The sequence below is a fragment of the Chiloscyllium plagiosum genome, chromosome 10 (assembly GCF_004010195.1).
Source record: "Chiloscyllium plagiosum isolate BGI_BamShark_2017 chromosome 10, ASM401019v2, whole genome shotgun sequence".
Taxonomy (NCBI): domain Eukaryota; kingdom Metazoa; phylum Chordata; class Chondrichthyes; order Orectolobiformes; family Hemiscylliidae; genus Chiloscyllium; species Chiloscyllium plagiosum.
The window spans coordinates 84613049-84628706 of record NC_057719.1 but is presented as its reverse complement, the minus strand read 5'-3'; the positions used below and the strand labels follow the sequence as shown (position 1 = coordinate 84628706).

Sequence of the window (15658 nt, the reverse complement as noted above, 5' to 3'; positions counted from 1 at the left end):
TGAAGATGGTATGGAAGGTTGGAATTATGAAGAAAGTCTGGATAGGGTGGGATTTTCCTTACTAGAGCTTAGGAGGTTGAGGGGTGACCTTATAGAGGTTTAACAAATCACAAGGGGTATAGCTAGCATTAATGGTAGCTGTATTTTTTCTTGGGAGAATTTAAAGCCTAGGGGGCATATTTTTAAGGTGAGAGGAGAGAGATTTTTTAAAAAGATATCGGTGAGGGGCGAGATTTTACACGGTTGGGGGGGCAGTGTTCGCGTGTGGAATTATATTCCTGAGGAAGTGAGGGATATGGGCACTGTTACAACATTTAAAAGACACTTAAATAAATAAATTAATAGGCAAGGTTTGGAGGGATGTGGGCCAGGAGCAGATCATGGGAACTAGTTTAGTTTGGAATTATGTTCGGCATGACTGATTGGACCGAAGAGTCTGTTACCGTGCTATATGACTCTATGACTATGACTCTATGACTATAATCGTGCTACTATTGGTGTCATGCTTTTTTAATCTCGCTTGTCTCCTTCAAACAAATTCTTAAAAATTACTTCTTTGACTAGTGTTTTGGTCATCTGACTTAATACCCAGGTGATTCTGTGTGTGTTTTTTTGTATAATGCACCAGTGAAATGCTTTTGGATATTTTCATGTTGAAAATGTGCTATAGAAGACAGATGCTACCTACATTATCTACTTCTAAACCTCCACTCCTTGAAATCAATATTCTAAATATAATTTGAGGCTGATAAATCTCCACTCGTCTCTATGGCACAGAAATTAACAAATCTCAAGAGAAGAAATTTTTAATCTTGGTCTTAAATGGAATACTCCTTATTTAGCAACTGTTTTTTTCTAGTTTTAGGCTGCACCAGGAGGGAAAACATTCACTAGCATCTATCCATTTATCCTATCAACATCACTTATCATTCTTCTAAATGACAAGATCCAATTTTAATAGTACGACAAATACTTCACCCCAGGAATCAAACTAGTAAACCTTCTCTAAACTGCTTCCAATGAAAGTGTATCCCTCTAAATAAGAGCCAATAAAGTATGCAGTATCTGGGTGATGCCTCAACAAAGATCTACATAGCTGTGACAAGAATTCTTTCTTTTTATAATCTATCAACCGATCAAAAGTGGCTAAAATTCCAGGTGTCTTCCTGATCACTTGGTGTATTTGGATGATATGGTCTGAATGTGGTTCTGAGTCCACATGGGATCAGTTGGTTCCAGAGGCAGGCACTGTGGAAGGAGATGTGGCTGTGATAGTGACTCTATTTCAGGACATGGTTTAAGAGCTTCAGGGCAGAGGAGATGACCTGGGGATTGCAGTGAGAGAGAGAGACTCACGGAGATCCTTGTAGAGAGAGGAGGAGAACTTCTTCAAGGTAGGCATCCTTGGAAGAGGATTCACAGTAAGGTTAAAATCAACCAGGCGGAGGTGGGTACTGCAGATGCTGGAGATTAGAGTCAACATTAGAGTGGTACTGGAAAAGCACAGCAGGTCAGGCAGCATCCAAGGAGCAAAATCGACGTTTTGGGCAAAAGCCCTTTATCAGGAAATTCCTGATGAAAGGCTTTTGCCCAAAACGTCGATTTTCCTGCTCCTCGGATGCTGCCTGACCTGCTGTGCTTTTCCAGCATCACTATTCTCCAGCATCTGCAGTACCCAGCTGAGCTATACTTGTATGATAACCTGATTCATATACAAAGAGACCGTAATCCTTCTGGACAGTTGTTTCACCAGTTGAGTAATATCCTGCTTATCTATTTTTGTACCAAAGTGGAACAATGTCTCATTTGCAACATCTCATCTGCCACATTTTTGCCCACTCACTTAACTTAGATCAATTTGCTCTCTTTGCATCATCCTCAACTTAATGTCCTTTGTATCATTAACAAATTTGGCTACATATACTTATACCTCTATCCTTATTTACCATGAATAATCCACCTTGCCTGCAATCCCTGCACACCATGGGTCATTTAACATGGTCAATCCACCTACCCTGCATATCTTTGAATTATGGAGGAAACAGGAGAAACCTATTGAAAAACTGGAAGTACACGCAAACTTCAGTCACAGAAGCTGGAATCGAACCCGGGTCACTGGTACTGTCAGGCTGTCAATGCTATCCACTGAGCCACCCACATTGTAGTTAAAGACTTTGAACAGTGATAATAAAGGCTTCAATTTTGTCTCCATCATATGGCTTACCAGGAAACTCTCGTGCTCTTCCTGCCTGAATTTGATGTTTATTGGAACAATCTACAAATTGACACTGAACTAATTTGGCTGCGTTACAAACACACCTTCCTTGGCCATTAATCCGGAGGTGATGTTTGATCTCAGAGATTCTGGCTCAGAACCAGGGACACTCCTCACTCTGCCTCAAGACATCCTTCAGTCTTGTTATCCAAGTCATTAACACAGATTACAAATAGCTGAGGCCGAGCACCAATCTGATTAATTTTTGCTAACCTGATATGAGCCACTTAACACAGTTCAGCTTCCTGTTCATTAGCCAATTCTCTATTCATCATAAACATCATAAACTCTAAAGTAAGAGAGACAACTGGTGGCGTTTTAAGCTGAGGGACATCACTGATTTATATGATTGCTCACATTCCATAATAAAATCACTAACTAATTTACTGTCATTATTTTCTTAAGCTTATTTGTTAGAAAAGCAATGAGTCAGAATCCTTGCTGAGGGGTATAGAAAAGGTGAAATTTGGGAGGAGAAAAACAGTGGATATACGGTGTAGATTCTATATACATTGGATTGGCTTGTACAGGTCAACAAACTATTATGCAGAACATTTCTGAAATAGAAGAAAAGCCCAACACTGGAGAGATTATTTTTGGAGTACAAAAGTGGGGTGAAGGCAGCTTCGGTGGATCACTCAGCTGTTGAGTGAGTGGGATTTGCAGCTTTGGTAGACCTGTTTCTGGTTGCTGTTGGGAAAACGCATTTATGATTCAAAATATGCAGTTGCATCAAATTGAACGTATAATTTTTGAGACTTGTCCCAATGTGATGCTCTGAATTTTTCAGTTCATAATTGATCAAATTTTCCTGACCTAGTTTGCCACCTACTAAATTTGAATTAATGTCAGTTCACGGTATTCCATGACCCCATTTTGGAAACATGGTTTACGAGCTTTATTTATCATAATCTAAACAAAACATACACTCAGATTCCAGGTTAAAAGATTTAATATGAGTTGATGGTCTTGTGGTCACAGAATTAGACTTTTAATCCAGAAACCTTGCCAGTGTTCTGGAGACCCAGGTTGGAATCCCACTATGGCAGATGATGGAAATTTGAATTCAATAAATATCTGAAATTAAGAGTCTAATGATGACCACGAAAGCTGTCAGAAAAACTCATCTTGTCCACTAGTGCCCATTAGGGAAGGAAACTGCCATCCTTATAAGGTCTGGCCAGTTATACCCACATGCTTTGAATGCGTTAAAAATCTAACAAAAAAGACTATATAATCTTGAGTATTTGTGCTATATCCTTTTTTTAAGAAAAGAGGAAAAGCTTTTTTTAGAAAAGTGAACACATATACAGCAGGTAAACATTAGTAAAAAAAATTGCATCGTTTAATCATGTGCTTGAGACAATGAGAAACAAAAAAGTACTCCCTGAAAATCAAGCAGCCCATTTTGGTCCCTATACTCCATGCATTTAGATTAAAAAAAACTTTAATTCTGTCTCTTCAATCTTTCTTATTCTGACTTTATTCACCGGTACTCTTGTTTCATTGCTCTGCCTCTTCCTGTCACTTGATTTATTGCATCACTGAACTATCATTGATTATTAACTTTCTAAAACTGCCCATTGTAAACACCTACCTACTTAGTTTAGTGCCCTTCCCACTGATTCCAGTGCATCCATTGTTAAAGCCCTGTGAACAGTATGCTTTCTTGATTCCCTGAAGAATGGCCGATTCTTGATCCCAATAATTTTGTTAAGTTTTTTTTGTCCTGATATAAAAATTAACTCATGACATCTGTATTCTGAAGTGGAATCATACTTACCATTTTCCACATCTTGCATTATCATCATCATTTTATCAGTCACAAACTCCCTGAACAGGAAAGAAAAGAGAAAAATGTGAGATGCACAATGCTTAGGTTTTCCCAACCGTTCCCCCTCTCACCTACCCCCTACCCCAGGAACCCTTAGAAACTGTCAACATGACATTGGTCGTCTCAGTTTCTCTGACCCCATCACCCATCCCAACCTATCTCCCCCACGAAGTGACTGCACTCACTGCTTTTAGTTCCAACCCCAAATTTGTAATTAAGCTTGCTGACAAGGATGGTTCTGTTGTCTACCAGACTGGCCTCTACATTACGGAGGTTGAGCGCCAGCTCCCAGAAGCCGCCTCCCCCCATGCCCCCACAATTCTTCTAAGCTCAGTCTCCCAACCCCGCACAGCTCATTTCTACCTCCTACCCAAGATCCACTGTCTCTACCTGCTCCTGCACCACAGAACTCATTTCTTCCAACCTTGACTTGACTTTTTCCTCCCTTTGTCTCGTCTCTTCCCACTTACATCTGTGATTTCTGAATCTTTACACCACTTTCAGAAATTCAGTCACCACCTCTTTACCACAGACGTTCAATCCCTTCACATATCCATTCCCAATCAGGACGGACTGCACGCTCTCAGTTTCTTTCTGGAAAAACAGGCCTGAACGATAACTATCCAGCATCTCATTTCTCCCCTTGACAAATTTGCCCTCACCCTGAACAACATCTTTCAACCTCTCTCACTTTCTTCCTGTCAAAGGGGGTGGTCATGGGTATGTGCACAGGCCCCAGTTATCCAGGAGAAAGTGAGAACTGCGGATGCTGGAGATCAGAATTGAAACGTGTGGTACTGGAAAAGCACAACCAGTCAGGCAGCATCCGAGGAGCAAGGGAATCGGCGTTTCGGGCACAAGCCCTTCATCAAGGATGAAAGTCATGCAGGTCTGTTTGGTGGGGTGTGTGGAACTTCGTGTGTTCCAGTCCTACTCTATTCCCCACCCACAACTCTTTCGCCAACATATCAATGGTATCATCAATGCTGCTTCAGTCTCTCATCTAAATTGGAGAGTTCATCACTTTCTCTTCAAATTTACACAGTCCATCCATGACTCCTCCCTTCCTTGATATTTATTTCCATTTCTGGCAATAGACTGGCCACCAGTATCCAATGCAAGCCAACCAACTCCCACAGATACCTTGAATATATATATCCTCACACCCCTACTTACTGTAAAGACACTATTCCATTCTCCCAGATACTCCATTGCCTGCCTCCCTCCCACAACAGCAACAGGGCCCTTACCATCCCACTAGCATCCGCATCCAGAGCATCATTAGCTGCCATTTCAGCCACCTCTAGCAGGATGCCACCATCAGACACATATCCCTCTCCCCTTCCTTGTCAGACTATTCCCTCTGCGAAAGCCTGGTCCACTCCTCTTTCATCCTCAACATGCTCAACACAGCCTCATAGCACCTTCCCCTGCAACTGCAGAAGGTTTAACACGTGCCAGTGTAATTCCTCCCTCCCCAAGATCCAATGGCCCAAACACACATTCTAGGTGAATCAGCACTTTATCTGTAATTCAGTCGCTGTCGCCTACTGCATTCACTGTTCACAATGTGGTGTTCTCTACTTTGAGGTAACAAAGAGTAGACTGGGTGACTGCTTTACATAACACATACATTCTCTGTGTGCAGAAAGATCCTGAGCTCCCAGTTGCTGCCATCCCAAATCACCACCATGTTTAGCATGATTGCCTTTACTGCTCAGACATTTGAGCATAGGAGTTGGGATGTTTTGTTAAGGTTGTACAAGACATTGGCAAGGCCTGTTCTAGAGTACTGTGTCCAGTTCTGGTTGCTGAGATACAGGAAGGATATTATTAAGCTGGAGGGGGCTCAGTAGAAAATTACTTTGGTTATGTCCAGGAATGGAAGATTTAAGTTATTAGGGAGAAGCTGGGATTAGAAAAGCTAAAAGGTCTAAAAATTGATAAATCGCTTGGACTCGATGGCTACATCCTAGAGTTCCGAGGGAGGTGGCTGAGGAAATAGAGGCATTGGTTGTGATCTTTTAAAAATTACCAGAGTCAGTGAAAGTCCCAGTTGATTGGAAAATTGCTGTTGTAACCCCCTTGTTCAAGAAAGGATCAAGACAAAAGATGGAAAATTATAGCCTGACCTCGGTTGTAGGTAAAATTCTTGAATCCATCATTAAGGATGAGATTTCTATATTCTTGGAAACGTACAGTTGGATTAGAACAAGTCAACACGGATTTAGTAAGGGGACGTCGTGCCAGACAAACTTGTTAGAATTCTTTGAAGAGGTAACAAGTAGGTTAGACCAGGGAAACCCAGTGGAAGTGGTTATCTACCTAGACTTCCAAAAGGCCTTTGATAAGGTGCTTCATGGAAGGCTGCTGAGTAAGGTGAGTGCCCATGGTGTTTGAGGTGAACTACTGGCATGGATTGTAGATTGGCTATCTGACAGAAGGCAGAGAGTTGGGATAAAAGATTTGTTTTCGGAAAGGCAGCGAGTGACAAGTGGTGTCCCACAGGGTTCAGTGTTGGGGCTGCAGCTGTTCACTTTATATATTAATGATCTGGATGAAGGGACTGAGGGCATTCTGACGAAGTTCGCCAATGATACGAAGTTAAGAAGACAGGCAGGTAATTCTGAGGTGGTGAAGAGGCTGCAGAAAGATTTAGAAAGTTTAGGAGATTGGTCCAAGAAATAGCTGACGAAATTCAATGTGAGCAAATGTGAGGTCTTGTGCTTCGGAGAAAGGAGTACAGGGATGACTATTTTCTAAACAGTGAGAAAATTCATAAAGCCAAAGTACAAAGGGATCTGGGAGTGGAACTCCAGGATTCTCTAAAGGTTGATTTGCAGGTTGAGTCCACGGTTAAGAAAGCAAATGTAACGTTGTCATTTATCTCAAGAGGGTTGGAATGCAAAAGGAGCAATTTGCTATTGAGACTTTATAAAGCTCTGGTTAGGCCCCATTAAAAATACTGTGTCCAGGTTTGGGCCCCACACCTCAGGAAGGACATACTGGGACTGGACCATGTCCAGCAGAGATTTACATGGATGATTCTTGAAATGGAAGGCCTAACATAATGATGAATGGCTGAGGATCTTGGGATTGTATTAGAGTTTAGAAGGTTGAGGGGAGATCTAATAGAAACTTAAGATAATGCATTAATTTAAAAGGGTGGTCGCTGGGAATTTGTTTCCATCAGGTAGGGATACTAGGACCCGTGGGCACAGCCTTAGAATTAGAGGGGTCAATTTAAAATTGAAATGAGGAGATATTTCTTGAGCCAGAGTGTGGTGGGCCTGTGGAATTCATTGCCTCAGAGTGCAGTGGGGCTGGGACTTTAAATGTCTCCAAGGCAGAGATTGATCAATTCTTAACCTCACAAGGAATTAAGGGATATGTGGAGTGTGCAGGTCAGTGGCATTGAAATGCCCATCAGCCATGATTGAATGGCAGAGTGGACTTGGTGGGCTGAATGCCCTTATTTCCACTCCTCTAGGTGGGGGATTTCAACACTCACTCAGTCATATTTTTAAGGTGAGAGGAGAAAGACTTATAAAAGACACAATGGGCTTTTCTTATTAAAAAAAGGGTGGTTCATGTGTGAAATGAACTTCCAGAAGAAGTAGTGATTAGGAGTACACTGACACCGCTTAAAACACAAGTACATTAAAAAGAAAATGTTCTGAGGGACAGGGGCCAAATATAGGTAGGTGAGACCAGTTTACTTGCAACTGTGGTCAACATGGATTGGTTGGACCAAAGGATTTGTTTCTGTGGTGTATGACTATGACTGTACCCTGACCAATATCTCAGGCTTGCTACAGTTAACCAGGAAAGCTCAGCAAAAGCCTAAAGAAAAACATAATTTTCTGCTTGGGAATGCTATAGCCTTCTGGACTCAATATAGAGTTCCACAATTTTAGGGCTTAAGGTAACGTCTCCCATGTCCTTACCCCAACCCTTACACTAGGTGTTAGCACATGTTCTGCTTTTACACACAACCCTTTGTTAGCCATTGGTAGCTATTCATTCTACGCAGATGTTTATACAGTCCGTTATCTGTTCAACTCTTCTTTTCTCTTTGAGCCCCATCTCCACTTATTGCTTACACTTTACCTCTTGACCCTCCCCACATACTGTATGAAAACCAATCTTTTTTTAGCTACCATAAGTTTGGAAGAAGGGTCACTGGACCCAAAACTAAGTGATTTCTCCCCACAGATGCTCCAAGGCCTGCTGAGCTTTTCCGGCAATTTCTGATCTTGTTTCTGATTTTCAGCATCCGCAGTTCTTTTGGTTTTTATTTAGCTATTTAAATGTCGGGGCTAAGGGCAGTAAAAGGCAGGAAAGCCTTTGGAGAGAGTTACTCATCACCCAACTCCCCAAAGCTTGTCCATCATCTCCAAGGTACAAATCAGGAATGTGATGGATTACCCTTCACTTTGTTATGGACCAGGCCAGACCCCCTCAAAATACTTCAAGAAGAGAGCTGTGACCCTAACTTTTCTTATTTTAAAAACTGATGTGAAGTGGTTATTTCAGACGTGATGCAGTTAGTCAAATGACTGCTTGAAGCAAAACAGAATTTATTTAAACACCACAAACAAAAAGAAAACCATTTAGAATAACAACTATTTGAAAACTTGACCAACTCAATAGCAAAATTTAACTAGGGAGCTGTTCCACTTCCTGTAAAATCCCATAAACACTCTCCTTGACAAAAAGATAAATTCAAACAGATTCTTATAGGAAGAAGAGGTTTCAGAGTGAAAAGTCAGTCAGGAACTATCTGCTGAAGCTTTGTCTGGACTGCAGCAGCTTCTGCTACAGCTAAAAGGAACTAAGAAACAAACTTCAACTGGAAGAACTGGCCACTCCCCTCCCGTTAAGCTAGGGGCTTTTCAGGCATTTTGGCACTTTTGTCTTTACGACCTCTCAAAAACAAAACCAAAAGACAAAATAATCTTGTTAAAATGACATCATCACCACAGCTCTCCCCCTTAAAAGTAATTAACTATCAATATACAAAGATGGTTTCATTTTAAAATCCCTTAGTCTTACTGTTAGTACACTACAATACATTTATATTGACTTTAACCATGAAAGCATATAGTACTACATTCTATTTCAGTTTGTTTTCTCTTGCCACTGAAAACCTTAGTTTATTCATCCAAATCTCGACAATGTGTCAGCAATTATGTTTTCTCGGCCTGCCACATGTACAATTTTCAAATCGAATGGCTGCAATACTAAGCTCTACCTGAACAGTCTGGTATTTTTGTCCTTAAATTTCTCCAAACACTTTAATGGATTATAATCCTCATATAGGATTGTCTCAGACATATTACTGGCAATATAAAAGCTGAAGTGTTGTAACACCAACACTAAGATCAAAATGTCCTTCTCAATTGTCAAATATTTCTGTTGATAAATGTTCAATTTCCTGAAGAAATATTCAATAGGCCTATCACTCGCATTGATAGCCACCTTGAATGGTTTTGCATTATTCGGTGTGGCTAATATCAGGGCAATTGGTTAACACAGCTTTTAGGTTGTCAAATGCCTTTTGACAGTCTACCATCCACTGCTTTTCTTCAGTAACTGTGTGGAGCAGCAACACTGCTAAAATTCACTAGTTTTCTGATAAAAACCCACTCAGTCCTGCTCTCTTCGATGGTATAGAAAATTCCCCAATTACTTTTGTTTTCACATTCCGTGGGGGTATCTGTCCATGACTGATAACAAGACCCAGGAATATGACTTAGGTTTTGGTAAATTGATTTAGCCATGTTTATGATCAAGCCTGCCTCCCGAAGTCGATAGAAAGATCCTGATACATGCTGTAAATGGTCCTTCCTTGTGTGACAAAAATAAAAATCTCAAAAAGTCGTCGATATATACCAAACAAATTGGGTAATCCAGAAATGATTATATTAGTCAGTCATTGAAATGCAGCTGGTGCATTTTTCATACCAAAAAATAAACTTTAAATTGATACAGTTCATTCAATGCTACAAAAGCTGAAATTGTCTGCACTCTTTCAGATATAGGTACTTGCCAGTATCCTCTGAGTAAATCTATCCCAATACAGTCCACAAACGTGGAATCAGACTTTGTAACTGCATTGATTTTGCGACTGTACCCAATGGTTGTGTGGACTATCTGGCTTTGGCACATTACAACAGGTGAGATCCAGTCATTGCAACTCACTCCAATTATGTTGTCTTGCAGCATGTGTGTAATCCCTTTTTGAACTTGTGCCAGCTTTGGAGGATTAAGTTTATCAGAATGTTGCTTAATTGGAACAGCATTTCTTAGATCTAGATCATGTGTAATTAGATTAGTCTATCCCAGTGTATTCACACATACCTCCCCATGCATAGCAATAACTCTTTCAGGTCGTTTTAATTTTCCTCTGGAAAGTAACTCAATTTATCCCGAAGGTTTTGGTAACTTGCTCATTGGACAATCTAATTTGAGGTCTGTCCAATTCAATTTGCAGAATGTCTTCTGAACTTGGATCTTTACTGTGTTGTAACCAGTAGCATATTTTCCTTCTACTTTCCTTCCCTATCAAAATACCTTTTGAGCACATTCACAAGACTCCAGACAGACATCTGTGTGTCATATCAAATATCAAGTCAAAAGGAATTGAGTGAGGCGAGCTAAGATCCACTAAGCTTTTTTTTAAAAAAAAAAGGTCACCTGGGAAGTAACACTAAAACCTTACCTCCATTAGCAAAATGGTGAGTTTTTGATTTTGTATTCTTTGTTTCATGGTATGCAGTGATAATTTTAAATACCGTCGAGGCAACTTCACCCACTCTATTTAATCATTCCCTAAAATTTGACTCAATAGTTCAAATGTGGCCTCTGAATTCTGACTCACCAATTTCTCCTTAACCAATTTTAGTATTCCTCTCTCTTTATGCTCAAAAACTAATTCAAATGGACTGAATTTGGTAGATTCATTTGGTGAATCTCTAATTACAAAAAGTACAAATAGAATCCCTTTATCCCAATCATCTGGATAGTCTTGACTACAAGTCCTTAAAATGGTCTTTCATATTTGATGCCACCTTTCTGCCGTTCAGGATGGTATGTGTGGATTTAAATTATTTTATTCCTAAGCTGTCCATAACTTCCTTGAATAATTTTGATTAAAATTTAACACATTATCTGATTGTATTGGAATAGCCCATATCTAGTGAAATATTTCAGTAACTCTTCTACAATCCTTTCAGTTGTGATATTGCATAATGGAATGGCCTCTGGAAATCTAGTGGACTCAGCAACTCTCCTGCTTTTCAGATGCTACCCGACTTGCTGTGCTTCTCCAGTGCAGCTTTTCGACCCTGACTCTCCAGCATCTACAGTCCTCACTTTTTACTACATCTATTATTGTTAACAAATACTGATTCCCACTTTTTGTTTGAGGTAGGGGTCCGACACAATCAATTAAGACTGTAGTTAAAGGTTCCTCAAATGCAGGAAAAGGTATTAAAAGGTGCAGGTTTTATTATTGCCTGTGGTTTTCCACTTACCTGACATGTCTGGCAAAATATAACTACATTCTTATGCAGTCCAGGCCAATAAAAATGTTTGTTTTATAGCTTGAGTTTTTCTTACCCCTAAATAACCTCCTACTAGTAATTCATGCGATAACCACATCACCTTTTTTTTTATATAACCTTGTTCTACAGGTCAATGCAACAATGAGGGCCGAAGGACCTCTACTGGGCTGTAATGTTCTATAACCCACTGGTAATAAGTGATGAACGTCTGCCCAGTTCTCATCTGCCTTAATATGTAATGTTCTCCATTTCCTCATTAAAACATCATTTTTAAGATTGTATCCCTGAGTATTACTCTCAGGTTCTTCTTCCATGTATGCTTTTTGATACAATTGCTTCAGTTGTTCATCTTTCTGTTTTAACTCAGTTAATTTCTGAACTAAAAATATCCACATTGTCCCCCACCTGTTTCTGTTTTGTCTCAACCATTTGATCAACATGGTTTCTGATAAGGAGATTGAAATATAGAATTATCTGTATTCGTTGATTTCTACTGCTGTTTCGGCTGGTGACTTTGTGACCTTATTACCACACAGTCAGGAAAAGTCCTAGGATATACTTCCTGCAATACCTCAGTTGCTTGACTTTCCACAGGCTTTTCAACCACAGTAGGCAGCCTTCCTACTTTGACCAAGCTATATCATTAGTAAGGACAAATTGTATTCCTAGTGCCAAGAGTTCATCCAGTACTCCTACTACCACTTCTCAATGGACACCCTAACCTCATTTTACATAACTGAGCACTTCTTATCGCACTGAATTCCAATTTTTTGGCAATAGTCCGTCTGAATTACATATTTCATTTCTCAACAAAGATTGAGATGATCCCATATTTTTTAACACTAACTTCTTTACCTGCTGCTCCTGGCCTTTGCAAGTCAACCTTAACTTTGCAAGTAAATGGTTTAAGATCTGGCACTTCCTCCAAAACCAACCTCCAGGTTGTACATTCTGGTCCAACATTTTAGCCTCCACTGTGCTTTCCTTCACCACTTCAACAAAATTCACTCTCTTCTCCTGTTTTCCTACATCCATCTTCCCAGTGCTTTTTTTAATCCACCAACACTGATTTATGTGGTACACTTTTATTGCAGTGGAAACAGTGCAGCTTTTCAACTTTTCTTTCCCCTTCATTGTTTCCTTTATACCCTGTAGTAAGTTATTTTTATCTTCACTGAGATATACCTTCCCCTTACCATATGAGGATTTCTCTTTTCCCCAATTTCTAGCCCTAATAGTAATTGATGTTAGAAGCCAAAGTTTGATTTATGAATTAAAACAACATTCGCTGATGATTGAGTTAACTCTTTACTCTTCAGAGTTCTCACTATTTCAGGAAGTGAATTTTTGAACTCTTCCAAAATAGTCTAACAACAAAATATGTTTGATCTATTTTCAAGCCCTTATGCACCTATCAAAATTGCTTGTTTGATCCTTTCAAACGCAATGTTTGTTTCACCAGGGTTCCTCCTTCAATTCTAGAGGTTGTAAGCTTCTGCTATAAGCTCAAATGCATTTAAGATGGCTTTGGTCACCTCAATTGCCCCAAATACCTCCTGTGGTAGTGATGCAAATAACTCACTAGCTTTTACCTAACAGTTTCGATTGGATCAACAAAATCCACTTGGTCACTGGCCACTTCAATTATTTAACCACCTTCTCAAATGAGATGAAAAAGGCTTCTACATCTTTCTCATCAAGTTTAGATAATGCTTGGATATATTTAAACAGATGTGGCGGCATTTCGAGCACCAGCTCTTCATTCCTGCTCCTTGGATGCTGCCTGACTGGCTGTGCTTTTCTAGCACCGCATCTTTTGAGTCTGATCTCCAGCATCCGCAGTCTTCACTTTCACCTATATTTAAGTAGATCCTCTTTAAGCGAAACAATTTATTTAAACACCACAGTTGAAAAATGAGCAAAAATAAAACAATTTGAAAACTCAACCAACTCGATACCAGAACTTAACTAGGGAGCTGTTCCATTTCCTGTAACATCCCATAAACATACTCCTTGACAAAAGGTGAATTCAAACGCAGGTTCATACAGGAAGAAGAGGAACCATCTGCTGAAGCTTGCAACTTTTCTCTGGACTGCAGCAGCTTCTCTGCTACACCTAAAAGAAACTGGAAAACAAAACTGAACTGGGAGAACTGACCACTCCCCTGCCATGTTAAACTAGGGTCTTTTCTCACATTTTGGCAAATCCATCTCTGGGTTTTTAAAAAAACCCAAGGACAAAATAACTTAAGAAGCAGCATCACAACTTTGCCAGGCAGAATGCAATACTTCTTTGTATCTCTCTAACCTACACTTTCCTCTCTACGTCTTATGCTCTGACTTCCTCATTAGTCAAGAATCTGCATATTTTTAAAGCTGATCCTCCACTTCGCGCTGGAGAGGAGACTGCCACATGCTCCAGACCCTCAGAATTTTAACGTCAATAATTTCTGGGTTGAAGGGGTCACCTTATTAGGAAAAGATGAACTCCAGTCCACTGATGCTGACAAGAGGAGAAAAAAAAAACAGGTAGAGATATGGAAATAGACAAGTGGGCGGCACGGTGGCACAGTGGTTAGCACTGCTGCCTCACAGCGCCAGAGACCACAGCTCAATTCCCGCCTCAGGTGACTGTGCAAACTCCACACATTCTCCCAATGACTGCATGGGTTTCCTCCGGTTTCCCCCTCTCAATCCAAAAATGTGCAGGTTAGGTGAATTGGCCATGCTAAATTGCCCGTAGTGTTAGGTGAAGGGGTAAATGTAGGGGAATGGATCTGGGTGGGTTGCGCTTCGGCGGGTCGGTGTGGACTCATTGGGCAGAAGGGCCTGTTTCCACACTGTAAGTAATCTAAAAGGTGCTGTGCTCATCTAAATCTACAAGTTGACACTGAAAGTGTGAAGTTTTGCATTTTAGAAAGTCAAATCAAGAGTCAGAGTCCTACAGCATGGAGACAGGCCCAAACTAGACATGCTGACCAAAATGTCCATCTACGCTAACCCCATTTCCTTGCACGGCCCACACCCATCTAAACTGTTACTATCTGTGTATTTGTCCAAATGCTTTTTAAATTGTTGTTAATGTATCTACCTCAAACACTTCTGCTGTAACTCATTCCAAATGTGTACCACATTCTTTGTAAAAAGTTGCCCCTCAGGTTCCCTTTTAATTTTCCACCTCTAACCTTAAACTGATGCCTTCTTGTCTACGATTCCCCAAATCTGGGAAAAAGACAGAGTGCATTCACCCTATCCATGCAGCTCATGACTTTATATACCTGTATAAGGTCCCCACTCAGTCTCATACATTCTGAAGAAAAAGTCCAAGCTCTCTCTGTAAAGCAGACCATTGAGTCCATACAATATCCTTGTAAATTTCTTCTCTACTTTCCAGTTTAATAACATTCTTCTTACAACAATGTGACCAAACCTGAACAAAATACTCCAAGTGCAGTCTCACCAACATCCTACATAACTGCAACACAACTTCCCAACTTATATTCTCCATGCCCTGATTGAAGAAAACCAATGTGCCAAAAGCTTTCTTCACTCCCTGTCTGGACTCTACTTTCAGAGTAACCATGCATCTGAACACCATGATCCCTTTATTCCACTACACTCTAAGGTGCTATTATTCACCATAAAACTCCTACCTTGATTTGACTTTCCAAAATGCAAGACCTCACACTTGCCTAAATTAAACTCCATTTGTCATTTCTCAATCCATCTCCCGAGCTGATCAAGGTCCTGTTGCAATTTCTGATAACCTTCCTCACTGTTCACAATACTGTCTATTTTAGTGTCATCTGCAAACTTATGTCTTGCACAGTCTCACCCAAATCATTAATATAGGTAACAAATAGCGAAGGGCCCAGCACCGATTCCAAGCACTCCACTCGTCACAGGCCTCTCATCTGACAAGCATCCTTCCACTATCACCTTCTGCTTCCTACCCTCAAGAACCTCATTGGATTCACCCCA

General features: G+C 40.4%; 1 protein-coding gene across 3 annotated transcripts in view; it reads right to left on the bottom strand.

Annotated features, from left to right (window-relative positions):
* The window catches only part of knl1 (kinetochore scaffold 1), a 131448-nt gene that overhangs the window by 94679 nt on the left and 21111 nt on the right, over positions 1-15658 (bottom strand). For all 3 annotated transcript variants that reach the window (XM_043698239.1, XM_043698237.1, XM_043698238.1), the window contains one exon: positions 4059-4108. In XM_043698239.1, the coding sequence (XP_043554174.1) occupies positions 4059-4108 (50 nt within the window). The remainder of the gene's footprint in view (positions 1-4058; positions 4109-15658) is intronic.